The sequence below is a fragment of the Salvelinus fontinalis genome, chromosome 32 (assembly GCF_029448725.1).
Source record: "Salvelinus fontinalis isolate EN_2023a chromosome 32, ASM2944872v1, whole genome shotgun sequence".
Lineage (NCBI taxonomy): Eukaryota > Metazoa > Chordata > Actinopteri > Salmoniformes > Salmonidae > Salvelinus > Salvelinus fontinalis.
This window is the reverse complement of record NC_074696.1, coordinates 12381612-12400374: the sequence shown is the minus strand read 5'-3', so window position 1 is coordinate 12400374 and position 18763 is coordinate 12381612. Positions and strand designations below refer to the sequence as shown.

At 45.9% G+C, this 18763-nt stretch overlaps 1 protein-coding gene across 1 annotated transcript in view; it reads left to right on the top strand.

Annotated features, from left to right (window-relative positions):
• The window catches only part of LOC129830753 (sorting nexin-13-like), a 63975-nt gene extending 51196 nt beyond the window's left edge, over positions 1-12779 (top strand). The window contains exons 18-26 of the mRNA XM_055893444.1: positions 659-807; positions 1459-1566; positions 1652-1762; positions 2287-2448; positions 5810-5881; positions 6006-6151; positions 8906-8974; positions 9065-9177; positions 9454-12779. Coding sequence (XP_055749419.1) covers positions 659-807; positions 1459-1566; positions 1652-1762; positions 2287-2448; positions 5810-5881; positions 6006-6151; positions 8906-8974; positions 9065-9177; positions 9454-9689 — 1166 coding nt within the window. The 3' untranslated portion in view covers positions 9690-12779. The remainder of the gene's footprint in view (positions 1-658; positions 808-1458; positions 1567-1651; positions 1763-2286; positions 2449-5809; positions 5882-6005; positions 6152-8905; positions 8975-9064; positions 9178-9453) is intronic.
• Positions 12780-18763: the final 5984 nt, after the last annotated feature.

The window sequence follows — 18763 nt, the reverse complement described above, 5'->3', positions numbered from 1 at the left end:
GCCATCACCATGTCTTTATTCCATCACCTTTACCATGTCTTCTGTTTTTCCTTTTTGCCTTCCTTTCACTTCTCTTGTTTTTCCTTCCTCTGTCTCACTACCCACGGCACCCTCTGTCTCACTGCCCACGGCACCCTCTGTCTCACTGCCCATGGCACCCTCTGTCTCACTACCCACGGCACCCTCTGTCTCACTGCCCACGGCACCCTCTGTCTCACTGCCCACGGCACCCTCTGTCTCACTGCCCACGGCACCCTCTGTCTCACTGCCCACGGCACCCTCTGTCTCACTGCCCACGGCACCCTCTGTCTCACTGCCCATGGCACCCTCTGTCTCACTGCCCACGGCACCCTCTGTCTCACTGCCCACGGCACCCTCTGTCTCACTGCCCACGGCACCCTCTGTCTCACTGCCCACGGCACCCTCTGTCTCACTGCCCACGGCACCCTCTGTCTCACTGCCCACGGCACCCTCTGTCTCACTGCCCACGGCACCCTCTGTCTCACTGCCCACGGCACCCTCTGTCTGCATATGCCCCATCCTATGTACTATCACCCCTCCCTCCCTCTCCCCCATCTCTTCACCCCTCCTGGGCTCTGTGTATCAGTATCTGATGCCTGTCTCCCTGGGGCTGGGTTGGGGCTGCTGGGTGCTACAGGGGTGTGTAACGACCACGGCAAGACCTACGCCCTCTACGCCATCACTGTGTTGCGCCGTAACCACGACGGCAGCGAAGACTCCTGGAAGACCTACCGACGCTACTCTGACTTCCACGACTTCCACATGAGGATCACGGAGCAGGTCAAGGTAAATATGAGTGTGTTGGTGTGTGTGTGCCTATAGAAAAGGGCTTCTGACTACTAAGGTGTGTACATAGATATGGAAAGATGGCATGGCTATGGCACCTTCTGTGCCAGCATGGGCAGCGCCATTGAGGGCGATCTCCATTTTAAAGTAGTCAATTTATTCTTCTGATTTTATAAGTTCAGTTTGTAAACTGAAAAGGTGGCTACTGCCACCTGCTGTGCTGGAGGGTGTATAGTCTGAACCGGTATAAAGCCAAAGCTGGGGATATACTGCCACCTACTGTGCTGGAGAGTGTATAGTCTGAACCGGTATAAAGCCAAAGCTGGGGATATACTGCCACCTACTGTGCTGGAGGGTGTATAGTCTGAACCGGTATAAAGCCAAGGCTGGGGATATACTGCCACCTGCAATAATGAAATGTTTGCTCACAAGTACAACTCATTGACTGATCCCTCCTGATGGCCTGGATGGAATTATGTGAACCTTCCTTAACCTATAGAAAGTCCCACCCAGTTGACTACTTCAAAATGGTCGAATCCTCAATGGCGCTGCCCCATGCTAAAACAGACTTTTGTCCAAATGCGGCCTCCATCGATCCTCTATGGGTGTGTTGTACCTCCATTTCGGGAACCTGGGTGTGTTGTGTTCCAGTTTGAGAATTTGACGTCGATCCTGAAGCTGCCGGGGAAGAAGACATTTAACAACATGGACAGAGACTTCCTGGAGAGGAGGAAAAAAGACCTGAACTCGTACCTACAGGTAAGAGTGTGTTGAAGGAGTGTGTCATGCATTAAGTACACCCGTTTACTTGGCTATAACCATTCCTCTGTTGTCTGCGTGATAGCTGCTGCTGAATCCAGAGATGGTGAAGGCCTGTCCTACTCTGGTTCACTACGTCTACGACTTCCTGGAGAATAAACAGTACAGCAAGGGGAAGGGAGATTTCGCACGCAAGGTTCATACACACACACACACACACACACACACACACACACACAGAGACACACACACACGCACAGAGAGAGAGACACACACACACACACACCCACACACACAGAGACACACACACACACACAGAGAGAGAGACACACACACAGACACCCACACAGAGACACACACCCACACAGAGACACACACCCACACAGAGACACACACCCACACAGAGACACACACCCACACAGAGACACACACCCACACAGAGACAAACACACACACACAGAGACAAACACACACACACAGAGACAGACACACACACACACACACACACACACACACACAGAGAGACACACAGACACACAGAGAGACACACTCACCTTGCCCAACTGCAGATAGTCCAGTTGCTTAACTACGGTATCTCACTACACAAACTCACCTGTCTAGTGTGTGTGTCCTTGCTTATCTACACAAACTCACTTGTCTAGTGTGTGTGTGTCCTTGCTTATCTACACAAACTCACCTGTCTAGTGTATGTGTCCTCAGATGGATACGTTTGTGAACCCACTGCGTAGCTCGATGCGTAACGTGTCCAACGCTGTGAAGGGCCTGCCAGACAGTCTGGCTGGAGGGATGAACAAGGCTGCTGACAACATGGGACGCATGTCTGAGAAACTGGGACAGGACATCAAACAGTCCGTGTTCAAGGTAAGGACATTAAAACATTTAGACCTATAGACTAGGCTACATGAGGTGTGATACTAACCTTATTAAAACATATAGGACTATGGGCTAGGCTACATGAGGTGTGATACTAACCTTATTAAAACATATAGGGCTATAGACTAGGCTACATGAGGTGTGATACTAACCTTATTAAAACATAGGACTATGGGCTAGGCTACATGAGGTGTGATACTAACCTTATTAAAACATTTAGGACTATGGGCTAGGCTTCATGAGGTGTGATACTAACCTTATTAAAACATATAGGACTATGGACTAGGCTACATGAGGTGTGATACTAACCTTATTAAAACATTTAGGACTATGGACTAGGCTACATGAGGTGTGGTACTAACCTTATTAAAACATATAGGACTATGGGATACATGAGGTGTGATACTAACCTTATTAAAACATATAGGGCTATGGGCTAGGCTACATGAGGTGTGATACTAACCTTATTAAAACATATAGGACTATGGGATACATGAGGTGTGATAGTAACCTTATTAAAACATATAGGACTATGGGCTAGGCTACATGAGGTGTGATACTAACCTTATTAAAACATATAGGACTATGGGCTACATGAGGTGTGATACTAACCTTATTAAAACATATAGGACTATGGACTACATGAGGTGTGATACTAACCTTATTAAAACATATAGGACTATGGGCTAGGCTACATGAGGTGTGATACTAACCTTATTAAAACATATAGGCCTATAGACTAGGCTACATGAGGTGTGATACTAACCTTATTAAAACATATAGACCTATGTGCTACATGAGGTGTGATACTAACCTTATTAAAACATATAGGACTATGGACTACATGAGGTGTGATACTAACCTTATTAAAACATATAGGACTATGGGCTAGGCTACATGAGGTGTGATACTAACCTTATTAAAACATATAGGACTATGGGTTAGGCTACATGAGGTGTGATACTAACCTTATTAAAACATTTAGGCCTATAGACTAGGCTACATGAGGTGTGGTACTAACCTTATTAAAACATTTAGGCCTATAGACTAGGCTACATGAGGTGTGATACTAACCTTATTAAAACATATAGGACTATGGGCTAGGCTACATGAGGTGTGATACTAACCTTATTAAAACATATAGGACTATAGACTAGGCTACATGAGGTGTGGTACTAACCTTATTAAAACATATAGGACTATGGGCTACATGAGGTGTGATACTAACCTTATTAAAACATATAGGGCTATGGGCTAGGCTACATGAGGTGTGATACTAACCTTATTAAAACATATAGGACTATGGGCTAGGCTACATGAGGTGTGATACTAACCTTATTAAAACATTTAGGCCTATGGGCTAGGCTACATGAGGTGTGATACTAACCTTATTAAAACATATAGGACTATGGGCTAGGCTACATGAGGTGTGATACTAACCTTATTAAAACATTTAGGCCTATAGACTAGGCTACATGAGGTGTGGTACTAACCTTATTAAAACATTTAGGCCTAATAAAGCTACATGAGGTGTGCCACTATGATCTGAAAAAGTCAAGAGAAAAAAGGCATTGTTTCTTGCCTTAAGCTGGGCATCATTCACTAGTGATAATGCACCCATTCACTAGTGATAATGCACCCATTCACTAGTGATAATGCACCCATTCACTAGTGATAATATACCCATTCACTCGCGATAATGCACCCATTCACCAGCGATAATGCACCCATTCACCAGCGATAATGCGTCATTGGCTGGCGATAATGCAGCATTGGCCGGCGATAGTGCAGCATTGGCCGGCGATAGTGCACCATTGGCCGGCGATAGTGCACCATTGGCCGGCGATAGTGCACCATTGGCCGGCGATAGTGCACCATTGGCCGGCGATAGTGCACCATTGGCCGGCGATAGTGCACCATTGGCCGGCGATAGTGCACCATTGGCCGGCGATAGTGCACCATTGGCCGGCGATAGTGCACCATTGGCCGGCGATAGTGCACCATTGGCCGGCGATAGCGCACCATTGGCCGGCGATAGCGCACCATTGGCCGGCGATAGCGCACCATTGGCCGGCGATAGCGCACCATTGGCCGGCGATAGCGCACCATTGGCCGGCGATAGCGCACCATTGGCCGGCGATAGCGCACCATCGGCTTGTGATAATGCATCGTTCGCGAGTGGTAGACAATGTGTAATTCGCTACAGATGGGCAACTCGCCAGCAATGGACTAATATTGTCACCCATCACACTATTCTTGATTTAATATTGCCTTTACATATACTAAATAATATATATGTGTGACATTTGCTGTGGTTCATTTTCATGCCAGTCAGGTAGGCTAAACTCCTGTTGTAAATATGAGCAATGTGCTTAATATTAGGAATGTTGAGAAATATAAATAGTAGGCCTAGCCTATAGAAAGCTGATGGCAGCCTCCTCTTTTTAATAGAGGCCATCACTGTTTTCTCACACAATAGCATAGCCTATAGAAATGTTGCGCAACATGAGCTCATGGGCTCTCATGAAGTGTTTGATCAGATTTTCCATTCCATTTGCATTGATGTCAGAGTGATTATAGGGACAATAGAGTGCTGAGTACCAGGCAGTTAACAAGTTTGGTAGGCTACTAATGACCATCAGCAGCATCAGAGCTCAGAGAAGCCTAGTTACCGTGACTAAACGGTCACGTGGAGTTTGACTGCCTTCATGACTCGTGACCGCCGGTGTGGCGGTAATACGGTCACCGTAACAACCCTAGTGTGGACCATGTTAATTCCTGAGCGATGTGGATACAGAGGAACTTGAAGCTCCCAACCCGCCCCACTACAGCCCTGTTGATGGGGGGGGGGGGGTTCTTTCTGCAACAGCCCCAACTTCAACCATACTGACTATACTCTAACACTCCAACCATACTCTAACCATACTCTGACCATAATTTAACCATACTCTGACCATAATTTAACCATACTCTAACAATACTCCGACTATAATTTAACCATACTCTAACAATACTCTGACTATAATCTAACCATGCTCTAACAATACTCTGGCAATAATTTAACCATACTCTAACAATACTCTGACTATAATTTAACCATACTCTGACAATACTCTGACTATAATTTAACCATACTCCAACAATACTCTGACTATAATTTAACCATACTCTAACAATACTCTGACTATAATTTAACCATACTCTAACAATACTCTGACTATAATTTAACCATACTCTAACAATACTCTGACTATAATTTAACCATACTCTAACAATACTCTGGCTATAATTTAACCATACTCTAACAATACTCTGACTATAATTTAACTCTGTAATGTCTGGTGTCCAGGTGCCTCCACTGCTCCCCAAGTCTGACTTTGACCCAGAGCACTGCCGAGTCTCGGCCCAGCTGGACGACAACGTGAGTACAACACCCCCCACACAGGGATCCACCAGCTTATGGGCCCTCTGCTCTGAAACATCTTAATAAGTGAAAGCATTATAGTGGTGTAATTGGTCACTTTGGCATCGTGTGTGTGTTCCAGGTAGATGATAACATCCCCCTGCGTGTGATGCTACTGTTGATGGATGAGGTGTTTGACCTGAAGGAGAGGAACCAGTGGCTTCGCAGGAACATCAAGAACCTTCTGCAGCAACTCATCAGAGCCACATACGGAGACACTATCAACAGGTACCACACACACACACACACACACACACACACACACACACACACACACACACACACATTCATCAGAGCCACATACGGAGACACTATCAACAGGTACCACACACACACACACACACACACACACACACACACACACACACACACACACACACACACACACACATTCATCAGAGCCACATGCGGAGACACTATCAACAGGTACCACACACACACACACACACACACACATTCATCAGAGCCACATACGGAGACACTATCAACAGGTACCACACACACACACACACACACACACACACACACACACACACACACACACACACATTCATCAGAGCCACATACGGAGACACTATCAACAGGTACCACACACACACACACACACACACACACACACACACACACACACACACACACACACACACACACACACACACACACACATTCATCAGAGCCACATACGGAGACACTATCAACAGGTACCACACACACACACACATACACACACACACACACACACACACACACACACACACTCATCAGAGCCACATACGGAGACACTATCAACAGGTACCACACACACACACACATACACACACACACACACACACACACTCATCAGCGCCACATACGGAGACACTATCAACAGGTACCACACACACACACACACACACACACACACACACACACACACACACACACACACACACATTCATCAGAGCCACATACGGAGACACTATCAACAGGTACCACACACACACACACACACACACATTCATCAGAGCCACATACGGAGACACTATCAACAGGTACCACACACACACACACACACACACACACACACACACATTCATCAGAGCCACATACGGAGACACTATCAACAGGTACCACACACACACACACACACACACACACACACACACACACACACACACACACACACACATTCATCAGAGCCACATACGGAGACACTATCAACAGGTACCACACACACACACACACACACACACACACACACACACACACACACACACACACACACACACACACACACATTCATCAGAGCCACATACGGAGACACTATCAACAGGTACCACACACACACACACATACACACACACACACACACACACACACACACACACACTCATCAGAGCCACATACGGAGACACTATCAACAGGTACCACACACACACACACATACACACACATACACACACACACACATTCATCAGCGCCACATACGGAGACACTATCAACAGGTACCACACACACACACACACACACACACACACACACACACACACACACACACATTCATCAGAGCCACATACGGAGACACTATCAACAGGTACCACACACACACACACACACACACACATTCATCAGAGCCACATACGGAGACACTATCAACAGGTACCACACACACACACACATACACACACACACACACACACACACACACACACACACACACACTCATCAGAGCCACATACGGAGACACTATCAACAGGTACCACACACACACACACACACACACACATTCATCAGCGCCACAAACGGAGACACTATCAACAGGTACCACACACACACACACACACACACACACACACACACACACACACACACACACACACACACACACACACACACACACACACACACATTCATCAGAGCCACATACGGAGACACTATCAACAGGTACCACACACACACACACACACACACACACACATTCATCAGAGCCACATACGGAGACACTATCAACAGGTACCACACACACACACACACACACACACACACATTCATCAGAGCCACATACGGAGACACTATCAACAGGTACCACACACACACACACACACACACACACACACACACACACACACACACACACACACACACACACACACACACACACACACACACACACACACATTCATCAGAGCCACATACGAAGACACTATCAACAGGTACCACACACACACACACACACACACATTCATCAGAGCCACATACGGAGACACTATCAACAGGTACCACACACACACACACACACACACACACACACACACACACACACACACACACACACACACACACACACACATTCATCAGAGCCACATACGGAGACACTATCAACAGGTACCACACACACACACACATACACACACACACACACACACACACTCATCAGAGCCACATACGGAGACACTATCAACAGGTACCACACACACACACACACATACACACACACACACACACACACACACATTCATCAGAGCCACATACGGAGACACTATCAACAGGTACCACACACACACACACACACACACACACACACACACACACACACACACACACACACACACACACACACACACACACACACACACACTCATCAGAGCCACATACGGAGACACTATCAACAGGTACCACACACACACACACATACACACACACACACACACACACACACATTCATCAGCGCCACATACGGAGACACTATCAACAGGTACCCCACACACACACACACACACACACACACACACACTCATCAGAGCCACATACGGAGACACTATCAACAGGTACCACACACACACACACATACACACACACACACACACACACACACATTCATCAGCGCCACATACGGAGACACTATCAACAGGTACCCCACACACACACACACACACACACACACACACATTCATCAGAGCCACATACGGAGATCTGACTATTGTCTGCCTCTGGTCTCTGCAGGAAGATCGTGGATCATGTGGACTTCATGACAGCTCCAGAACAGGTGGCCGACTACGTCAAGAAGTTCCGGTAACAAACACACACACACACACCATCAGATCGCTGCGTGTGATTGGTTAGAAAGCCCATCAGTAACTCTGTGGTCCCGCAACTGTGCAGGGATTCGTACTGGCCCAACGGAATCCTGGCCGAGTCTCCACCCCGCAGGGACAAGAACATCCGCATGAGGACGAGGGTCGCGGCCAAGACCAACCTATTGGGAATCATGCCAGGTAACTAATACAAACACACACACACACACACACACACACACACAGAGAGTAAACACACACACACACACACAGAGAGTAAACACACACACACACACACAGAGAGTACACACACACACACACACACACACACACACACACACAGAGTAAACACACACAGAGTAAACACACACACACACACACACACAGAGTAAACACACACACACACACACAGAGTAAACACACACAGACTGAACAAACCTGTTCAGTATTAATCAGCCATTTGTCCTCCTCTTCCAGATGAGATGAAGCACATCATCGGGGCGGATACGACTCGTAAGGGAATCCTGCGTGTGTTTGACATGTTCCAACACGGACCAATGAATCGTCGGCTGGTCTACGTGCTGCTAGAAGGGTTCCTGGAGACCATGTTCCCTCACTACAAGTTCCCTGAGCTGTTTGTCAAACTGCACTCCCGCTCGCCGCGCACAGCCAGATACACACAGAAAGTCAAGAGCACCTTCCTGAAGAGGTGACAGGAGACTGGAACTGGGCAGGGTACCAGGTGACACACGGCGTGAGAGAAGAGGGAGGAGAGTTGTGGGGAGGGGGTGTGTGTGTGCTGTTGAGAAGAGGTTAACGCGTGTGTGTGTGCTGTTGAGAAGAGGTTAACGCGTGTGTGTGTGTTCTGCCCTCTCGCGAAGGGATTGTTGGGACCATCCTAGTTGTTAACTCTGCCCTGCTCTCCACTTCCCCTACGTGCCTCACAAACACACTCCTGTAGCACGAACAAACTGATTTGGGTTTTATTTTTTGTTTTATGCTAACTGTTTTATAGTAGATGTGTTGTCAGACTGGGAGAGCTGCTCTGATATGCCCAGCAGGTGATCTCACTTCCTGATACCAGGCCACGTATACAGAAATACATGTACCGGTATAGAAATAGATTGATAGGGGAGGGGGGAATATGGCCTAGAGGATGCCATGGGTAGTGAGACATGAAAGCGAGAAGGGAAGTGTCAACCACACCCGGTTCTGCAAGGCGTTTGTTTGTCACGTTTTGTCAATGTGACATCATCGTCTTGTCATAAGGACACGAGGAGGCTGAGTTTGATCTAAAGTCCACTCCCCCTTTTTAATGCGCCTGTCAGTAGCCATGACAACCACAGCCCTAACTGTTTGTTTGTTTGTTGACGGGGATGATGGACAGCTCTACTGTGCTTCATGTTAATCATGTGGAAAGCAGAATGAACCGCTCCCCTGCCTGTGAGGCCTGGGTAATGGCCTGGGTAATGGCCTGGGTAATGGCCTGGGTAATGGCCTGGGTAACGGCCTGGGTAACGGCCTGGGTAACGGCCTGGGTAACGGCCTGGGTAACGGCCTGGGTAACGGTCTGAAATGGCCCATTCTAATGGACTGACACAGTCTAATAGTAATCCACTACATTTTGGAATGAGACAGAATGAAATGACAGGGCAGACTGTGAATGTTGCTGTCTGTAGAAGCAACCGTCTGTCGAGTAGAATGTACTCGCGTGTGTGTGTTTGAGAGAGTGTGTGTGTGTGTGTTTGAGAGAGTGTGTGTGTGTGTGTGTGTGCGTGGCAGTAAGATGCAGCCCTCCCCAGTCAGACACTGTGCCAGTGTGGGCCCATGCTATAGTATCATACCACTAAGTAACAAAGAGAAAACACACTGATATCCCTGCTTTATCACATTTTCATTCAGAGAAAAATTTCATTTTGTGCAATATTTTTATTTGATCCATGAGTTTTTGAATAATTGTATAAAAATTGAAAAATTGTAGAAAAGGTGAGTTCCCCTCCCCCCCTCCCTTCCCAAAGAAATTCTAACCCAACATTCCGTTGTAAAAAAACAAAAAATCTACTTTTAATTGCAGACTCGTTTTATACGTATTTTTTTATTATTTTTTACTCCTGATGAATGTGGTTTCCATGCCGATGTGTCAGCAAGAGTGAAGAGTAATCTAGCCAGTCGCTAAAGCCTCTGGACGGGAAGCTATAGTTCATTGGTCTAGAGATATGGTGGAAGGACTTATTATGCATATGAACCTGTTGATTGGAGAGTGAACAGAAATGATTCACTGTTGTATGAACCAATGACAGGAGAGACTTTGGATCATCTGTCCAATCAAATCGCAGGAAAGCCATGTTTCTGTAAAATCACTGCTAAGTAACGCTTAGTACCGGAGTTATTTCATTCGCCGAACAGAGCTCCATTCCACTGCTGCCATTGGATGGAACTGTCCCTCGTCTGCTGTGATTGGCTGGCACTGAACCGCTCTAGACCTTGATTGGCAGTGTGAGGACATGAAATCTGAGCTATGTGACTTTTAAAAGGAAGTGGATATTTGTTCGCGGACAGGAAAGGTGACAAGGGGAACCCCACAGGACGTCATCTTTAAAGCCTCCACTCTCTCCCATTCAGGATGGCTCGGCTATTGATGTCCACAGGGTTTACCCCACGTCAACATGGTCCTGCGTTGTATTAATCATTAAATGAACGGGGCACAGAATCTAACGGAGGAACACAATCTGAGACAACACAGCAAGCATCATGTACATTTGAATGAAGCGTTGCTATGAAAAGCCGGGATCTCCTAGTACATTATGAATCTATGATAATGAACCCTGTGCATATCTGTGTACAGTACGTGTCTATAGTGTGCCTAAATGTTCCGTCAACTCTATTTTAATATTTTTCTTTAACAAAAGATGAGGATCAAAAAGAATGTCATGGTCATTTTAGACTGAAGAGAACTCTAAAGACTCTGGAGCCAGAGAACTCTAAAAGACTCTGGAGCCAGAGAACTCTAAAAGACTTTGGAGCCAGAGAACTCTAAAAGACTCTGGAGCCAGAGAACTCTAAAAGACTCTGGAGCCAGAGAACTCTAAAAGACTCTGGAGCCAGAGAACTCTAAAAGACTCTGGAGCCAGAGAACTCTAAAAGACTCTGGAGCCAGAGAACTCTAAAAGACTCTGGAGCCAGAGAACTCTAAAAGACTCTGGAGCCAGAGAACTCTAAAAGACTCTGGAGCCAGAGAACTCTAAAAGACTCTGGAGCCAGAGAACTCTAAAAGACTCTGGAGCCAGGGGTAGGTTCTAGAAGCTGGGGTGGTCAACCCTCCTCCTGGAGAATGTTTTTCTCCAACCCTGCTCTATTCTAACACACCCAATTTAACCAATCAAGGTGTTGAGGAGGAGCAGCTGTTTAGCAGGACCAGGTGTGTTAGAGCAGGGCTGGAGCAGAATCCTGCTCAGGATGGGTAGCTCTCCAGGAGAACAGTTGGAGACTCCTGTTCTGGGGTGTTTTTTTGCATCATGCTTATCAAACTATTCCTTTGGAAACGCTGAACTCAGATCAGTATAACACTAATAATAAAATGGTAACTGACCACTGTGTGGCATGTTGTTCTTGAGTGATCTCTCTCCACAGTGCCCTGGTTCTTCACACTCTCTCTTCATTTTCAATTGAAGGGGCTTTATTGACATGGGAAACATAAGTTAACATTGCCAAAGCAAGTGAAGTAGATAATAAACAATTAAAATTAACAGTAAACATTATACATTATACAAAAGTTCCAAAAGAATAAAGAAATTTTAAATGTCGTATTTGACCCTTCCTCTGTCTTCCTCGCTCCCTCTTCATCTCCCTCTCTCTCCATTCACACACTCCAGTTAGCGTCAGCAGGAGCTTCTGTTAGCAGCTTAACATGGTTTAGGACAGGGTTCCCCAACTGGTGATTTTATTTACCCTCCCCCAAGTTCTCTGAACAAAATATAAGTTATATGTTTTATTGTTGAACATAAAAGACTGTAAAAACACCAGCAAAACAGCTCCAAGTTATTTTAATTTTGGAAATCTGTTTCAAAGTATTCCCATGCGTAAAAGAGCAATATACTGTATGTGATCGAATACACACATAAGCAAGGTTTGACATGTTTTTAGTCAAATCTTTTTGAGCTTCTTGTGGTCAATTTGCAGTCTACAAATGTGCAATTATGTTCCGGCCCCCTGACCATCCGCGACTGAATCATCTAGTTGATGATCCCTGGCTTTGGAGTTCACTCTCCCACACCAACTCCTAATACCAGCCTAGCCATTAACACTCCCACACCAACTCCTAATACCAGCCTAGCCATTAACACTCCCACACCAACTCCTAATACCAGCCTAGCCATTAACACTCCCACACCAACTCCTAATACCAGCCTAGCCATTAACACTCCCACACCAACTCCTAATACCAGCCTAGCCATTAACACTCCCACACCAACTCCTAATACCAGCCTAGCCATTCACATTCACACTCCCACACCAACTCCTAATACCAGCCTAGCCATTCACATTCACACTCCCATGCCAGCATAATACCAGCCTAGCCATTAACACTCCCACACCAACTCCTAATACCAGCCTAGCCATTAACACTCCCACACCAACTCCTAATACCAGCCTAGTCATTAACACTCCCACACCAACTCCTAATACCAGCCTAGCCATTCACATTCACACTCCCATGCCAGCATAATACCAGCCTAGCCATTAACACTCCCACACCAACTCCTAATACCAGCCTAGCCATTAACACTCCCACACCAACTCCTAATACCAGCCTAGCCATTCACATTCACACACCCATGCCAGCCTAGCACCAGCCTAGCCATTCACACTCCCACGCCGACCCCTAATACCAGCCTAGCCATTCACTCTGCCACACCAACCTAGCACCAGCCTAGCCACTCTGCCACACCAGCCTAGCACCAGCCCGTCAGCACCTAGCACCTGGGAAGGGCTGGTGGTTATGTTTTTGTGCCAGTCGGTTCTTGGAAGGAGAGTGGCTGGTGCAAACAGAACTATACCGGGCTTTAACCCTCAGGAGCCCACTACCTAGATGTGCAGGTAAGAGACAAGTGAGAGCCACCAGCGAACCAAGAAACATGGTGTTAATGAAGATTCGGGGACCAGGTAAGTTCAGAGCCGGCTGAATGCAGGGGCTTACCGGGGCTGAAGCCCCTGGGCCCAGGCCAAAAAGGCCAAAAGAAAATGTATTTTTGTATATTTTTTTTTGTTTAAAAATAAAGGAAGTGTATACAGTGCCTTCGAGAAGTATTCAGACCCCTTGACTTTTTCCACATTTTGTTACATTTCAGCCTTTATTCTAAAATTCATTAAATAAATCCTCAGCAATCTACACACATCACCCCATAATGACAAAGTGAAAACAGGTTTGTAGAATTTTTTTGCAAATCTATTACAATTTTTTTTTAAACATACCTTATTTACATAAGTATTCAGGCCCTTTGCTATGAGATTCGACATTGAGCTCAGGTGCATCCTGTTTCCATTGGTCATCCTTGATGTTGAGGATTTGGAAAGGCACACACCTGTCTATATAAGGTCCCACAGTTGACAGTGCACAGATCTGGGGAAGGGTACCAAAACATTTCTCCAGCATTGAAGGTCCCCAAGAACCCAGAGGCCTCCATCTTCAATTGAAGATGTTTGGAACCACCAAGACTCTTCCTAGAGCTGGCCGCCCAGCCAAACTGAGCAATCGGGGGAGAAGGGCCTTGGTCAGGGAGGTGACCAAGAACCTGATGGTCACTCTGACAGAGGTCCAGAGTTCCTCTGTGGAGATGGGAGAACCTTCCAGAAGGACAACCATCTCTGCAGCACTCCACCAATCAGGCCTTTATGGTAGAATGGTAAAAGGGTACCATTCACTGAGTCATTGATTCCTCCAGGAGAGTTATAATACTCGTTACTACTGTCTGATTCAGAGTTGATTCCTCCAGGAGAGTTATACTATCAGTTACTACTACTGTCTGATTCAGAGTTGATTCCTCCAGGAGAGTAATAATTAAGCAATAAGGCCCGAGGAGGTGTGGTATATGACCAATATACCACGGCTAAGGGCTGTTCTTAGGCACGACGCAAAGCTGAGACAGGAAGTGTGTGTGAAACGTTGCCTTTTTTCAGGTGAGAGAAGTCTAAAGACTTAATATGGTGCAATGTTCTTAATAATGTCTGATAGGAAATGATGATGGTTTTCTTTTGAAATTCCGGAGTCGTTCTCCAGACTGGTAAGAATAGATTTTGTGCACTACATAAGGAATAGGATGTGCATCCCAATAACCTCATTCTTCTTAAGTGTGCACTTGTTCACTTCCCTTCATTGATTTGAAAGGAAATGACTGACACATAGCCCATGATTACACCAAATCCAATGCTTTTCAATTTGTGGGGAGTAGTGCACGCTTTGGGAGGAAGTAGAGATTATTAGGGGCGGCAGGTCGCCTAGTGGTTAGAACGTTGGGCAGGTCGCCTAGTGGTTAGAGTGTTGGGCAGGTCGCCTAGTGGTTAGAGCGTTGGGCAGGTCGCCTAGTGGTTAGAGCGTTGGGCAGGTAGCCTAGTGGTTAGAGCGTTGGGCAGGTCGCCTAGTGGTTAGAGCGTTGGGCAGGTCGCCTAGTGGTTAGAGCGTTGGGCAGGTAGCCTAGTGGTTAGAGCGTTGGGCAGGTCGCCTAGTGGTTAGAGCGTTGGGCAGGTCGCCTAGTGGTTAGAGCGTTGGGCAGGTCGCCTAGTGGTTAGAGCGTTGGGCAGGTCGCCTAGTGGTTAGAGCGTTGGGCAGGTAGCCTAGTGGTTAGAGCGTTGGGCAGGTCGCCTAGTGGTTAGAGCGTTGGGCAGGTCGCCTAGTGGTTAGAGCGTTGGGCAGGTAGCCTAGTGGTTAGAGCGTTGGGCAGGTAGCCTAGTGGTTAGAGCGTTGGGCAGGTAGCCTAGTGGTTAGAGCGTTGGGCAGGTAGCCTAGTGGTTAGAGCGTTGGGCAGGTAGCCTAGTGGTTAGAGCGTTGGGCAGGTCGCCTAGTGGTTAGAGCGTTGGGCCAGTAACCGAAAGGTTGCTAGATCGAATCCCCGAGCTGACAAGGTAAAAATCTGTCGTTCTGCCCCTGAACTGTTCCTAGGCCGTCATAGTAAATAAGAATTTGTTCTTAATGAACTGATTTACCTGGTTAAATAAAGGTTAAAAATATAAATACAATTAGGACTCACCCAGGGTGTCATATAATGTACGGTAATAATATGGTATCATGATGTATTCCACTAGTACAGTGGTTCCCAAACTGTTTATAGTCCAGTCCCCCTTCAAACATTCAACCTCCAGCTGTACCCCCTCTAGCACCAGGGTCAGTGCACTCTCAAATGTTGTTTTATGACATCATTGTAAGCCTGCCACACACGCTATATGATACATTTATTAAACATAAGAATGAGTGTGAGTTTTTGTCACAACCCGGCTCGTGGGAAGGGACAACAAGCTCTTATAGGACGAGGGCACAAATAATAATCAATCATTTTGCTCTTTATTTAACCATCTTACATATAAAACCTTATTTGTTTTGTCGTAAATGGTGAATAACTCACCACAGGTTAATGAGAAGGGTGTGCTTGAAAGGATGCACATAACTCTGCAACGTTGGGTTGTATTGGAGAGAGTCTGTCTTAAATCATTTTCCACACACAGTCTGTGCCTGTATTTAGTTTTCATGCTAGTGAGGGCCGGGAATCCACTCTCACATAGGTACGTGGTTGCAAAGGGCATCAGTGTTTTAACAGCGCAATTTGCCAAGGCAGGATTGAGCACAGACCAATCCAGAAATCTGTCAGTGGCTTCTGATTAAATAACATTTTCACAGAACCACTTGTTGCAATTTCGATGAGGCTCTCTAGTTCAGATATTGGTAAGTGGACTGGAGGCAGGGCCTGAAAGGGATAACGAATCCAGTTGTTTGTGTCATCCGTTTCGGGGAAAGTACCTGCGTAATTGCACACCCAACTCACTCAGGTGCTTCGCTATATCACATTCGACATTGTCCGTAAGCTTGAGTTCATTTGCACACAAAGAAAATCATGCAATGATGGAAAGAAAGACCTGTGTGTTGGTCTTGTTAATGCAGACAGAGCTCCAACTTCTTAATCATAGTCTCAATTTTGGCCCACACATTGAATATAGTTGCGGAGTCCCTCTAATCCTAGATTCAGATCATTCAGGCAAGAAAAAACATCACCCAGATAGACCAGTCGTGTAAGAAACTCGTCATCGTGCAAGCGGTCAGACAAGTAAAAATTATGGTCAGTAAAGAAAACATTAAGCTCGTCTCTCAATTAATAAAAATGTGTCAATATTTTGCCCCTTGAAAACCAGTATGTTGTAAAAGCGTTACATGGTCGCTGCCCATATCATTGCATAGTGCAAAAAATACAAGAGTTCAGGGGCCTTTCTTTAACAAAGTTACCCATTTTCACTGTAGTGTCCAAAACCTCTTTCAAGCTGTCAAGCTTGACAGCTTAACAGGTATCCCTGTTATGGCTTTTGCGCTTTTGCGCTTCCCTCTCGGTGGATGCTGCAGTGTACCCAAGTGGTGTCGGGAGCAACAGCTCCACTCCACTATGTCTCCCTGTCATGGCTTTTGCGTCATCAGTAGAGATACCAACATCAGCAGCAGCTACGTTTGGCTACACACGGAACGTTAGTGGAATTTCCGCGAGAGAGTAACGGTTAATGTAATTGGATGCTCATTATTTGACTAGGATACCTGTATTGGACTTGTTATTTCGCTGAACACTAGATGGTTTCATTTTATTTTTGACAGTGAAAAGAGGCTACTCAGGCAAGAAAAAAAACTCACCCAAATGTATAGCCCCTTTGGAAAATATAAATGTACTGTTTGAAAATGCGTTATTTTTTTGTGAATCATATTTTTATTTGAAGTACCCCCGACGGCATTGCAGAATAGGGTGTCATGGAAACAGTTCAGAAACAGGACGGAGAACAAAAGAGAACATTTATTTACTGAGGTAGGAGATCACTTTATAGGGCCACACAATCATTTAACCCAGACACACACCCTCTCTCACTCACTCTTACTCTCCCAGGTTGGGGTACCAACACTTAAGACACACCCTATCCCCTAAGCCCTCAAATTAAGTGGACATTTCTGATGACGTATCATGACGTCTGACGAGTATACACTCGCAGGGCAAGGGAGGAAGGAATGATTTTTAAATGGACCCCCCTTGGCTGGAAATTTGTCACTCGTTCATCCAGCGATGATTGTGTTTTCAGCCACTGGTAGCTTGTGGGTGCGTTATATGCTCTACAGTCAATTATGAGTGCATATCTACTTATATTAAATATATAATTATTAATTTACACCTACTGTATGATAGCTAGCAAATGAATTGGCTAACGTGCCTAGCTGGAACTTCTGAAGAAGAAAAAAAATATATTTCAACAATTTTCAAAAGATAACCAAACAAAAACATACACTGCTCCAACAAAATAAAGGGAACACTTAAACACACAATGTAACTCCAAGTCAATCACACTTCTGTGAAATCAAACTGTCCACTTAGGAAGCAACACTGATTGATAATAAATTTCACATGCTGTTGTGCAAATGGAATAGACAAAAGGTGGAAATTATAGGCAATTAGCAAAACACCCCCAATAAAGGACTGATTCTGCAGGTGGTGACCACAGACCACTTCTCAGTTCCTATGCTTCCTGGCTGATGTTTTGATCCCTTTTGAAT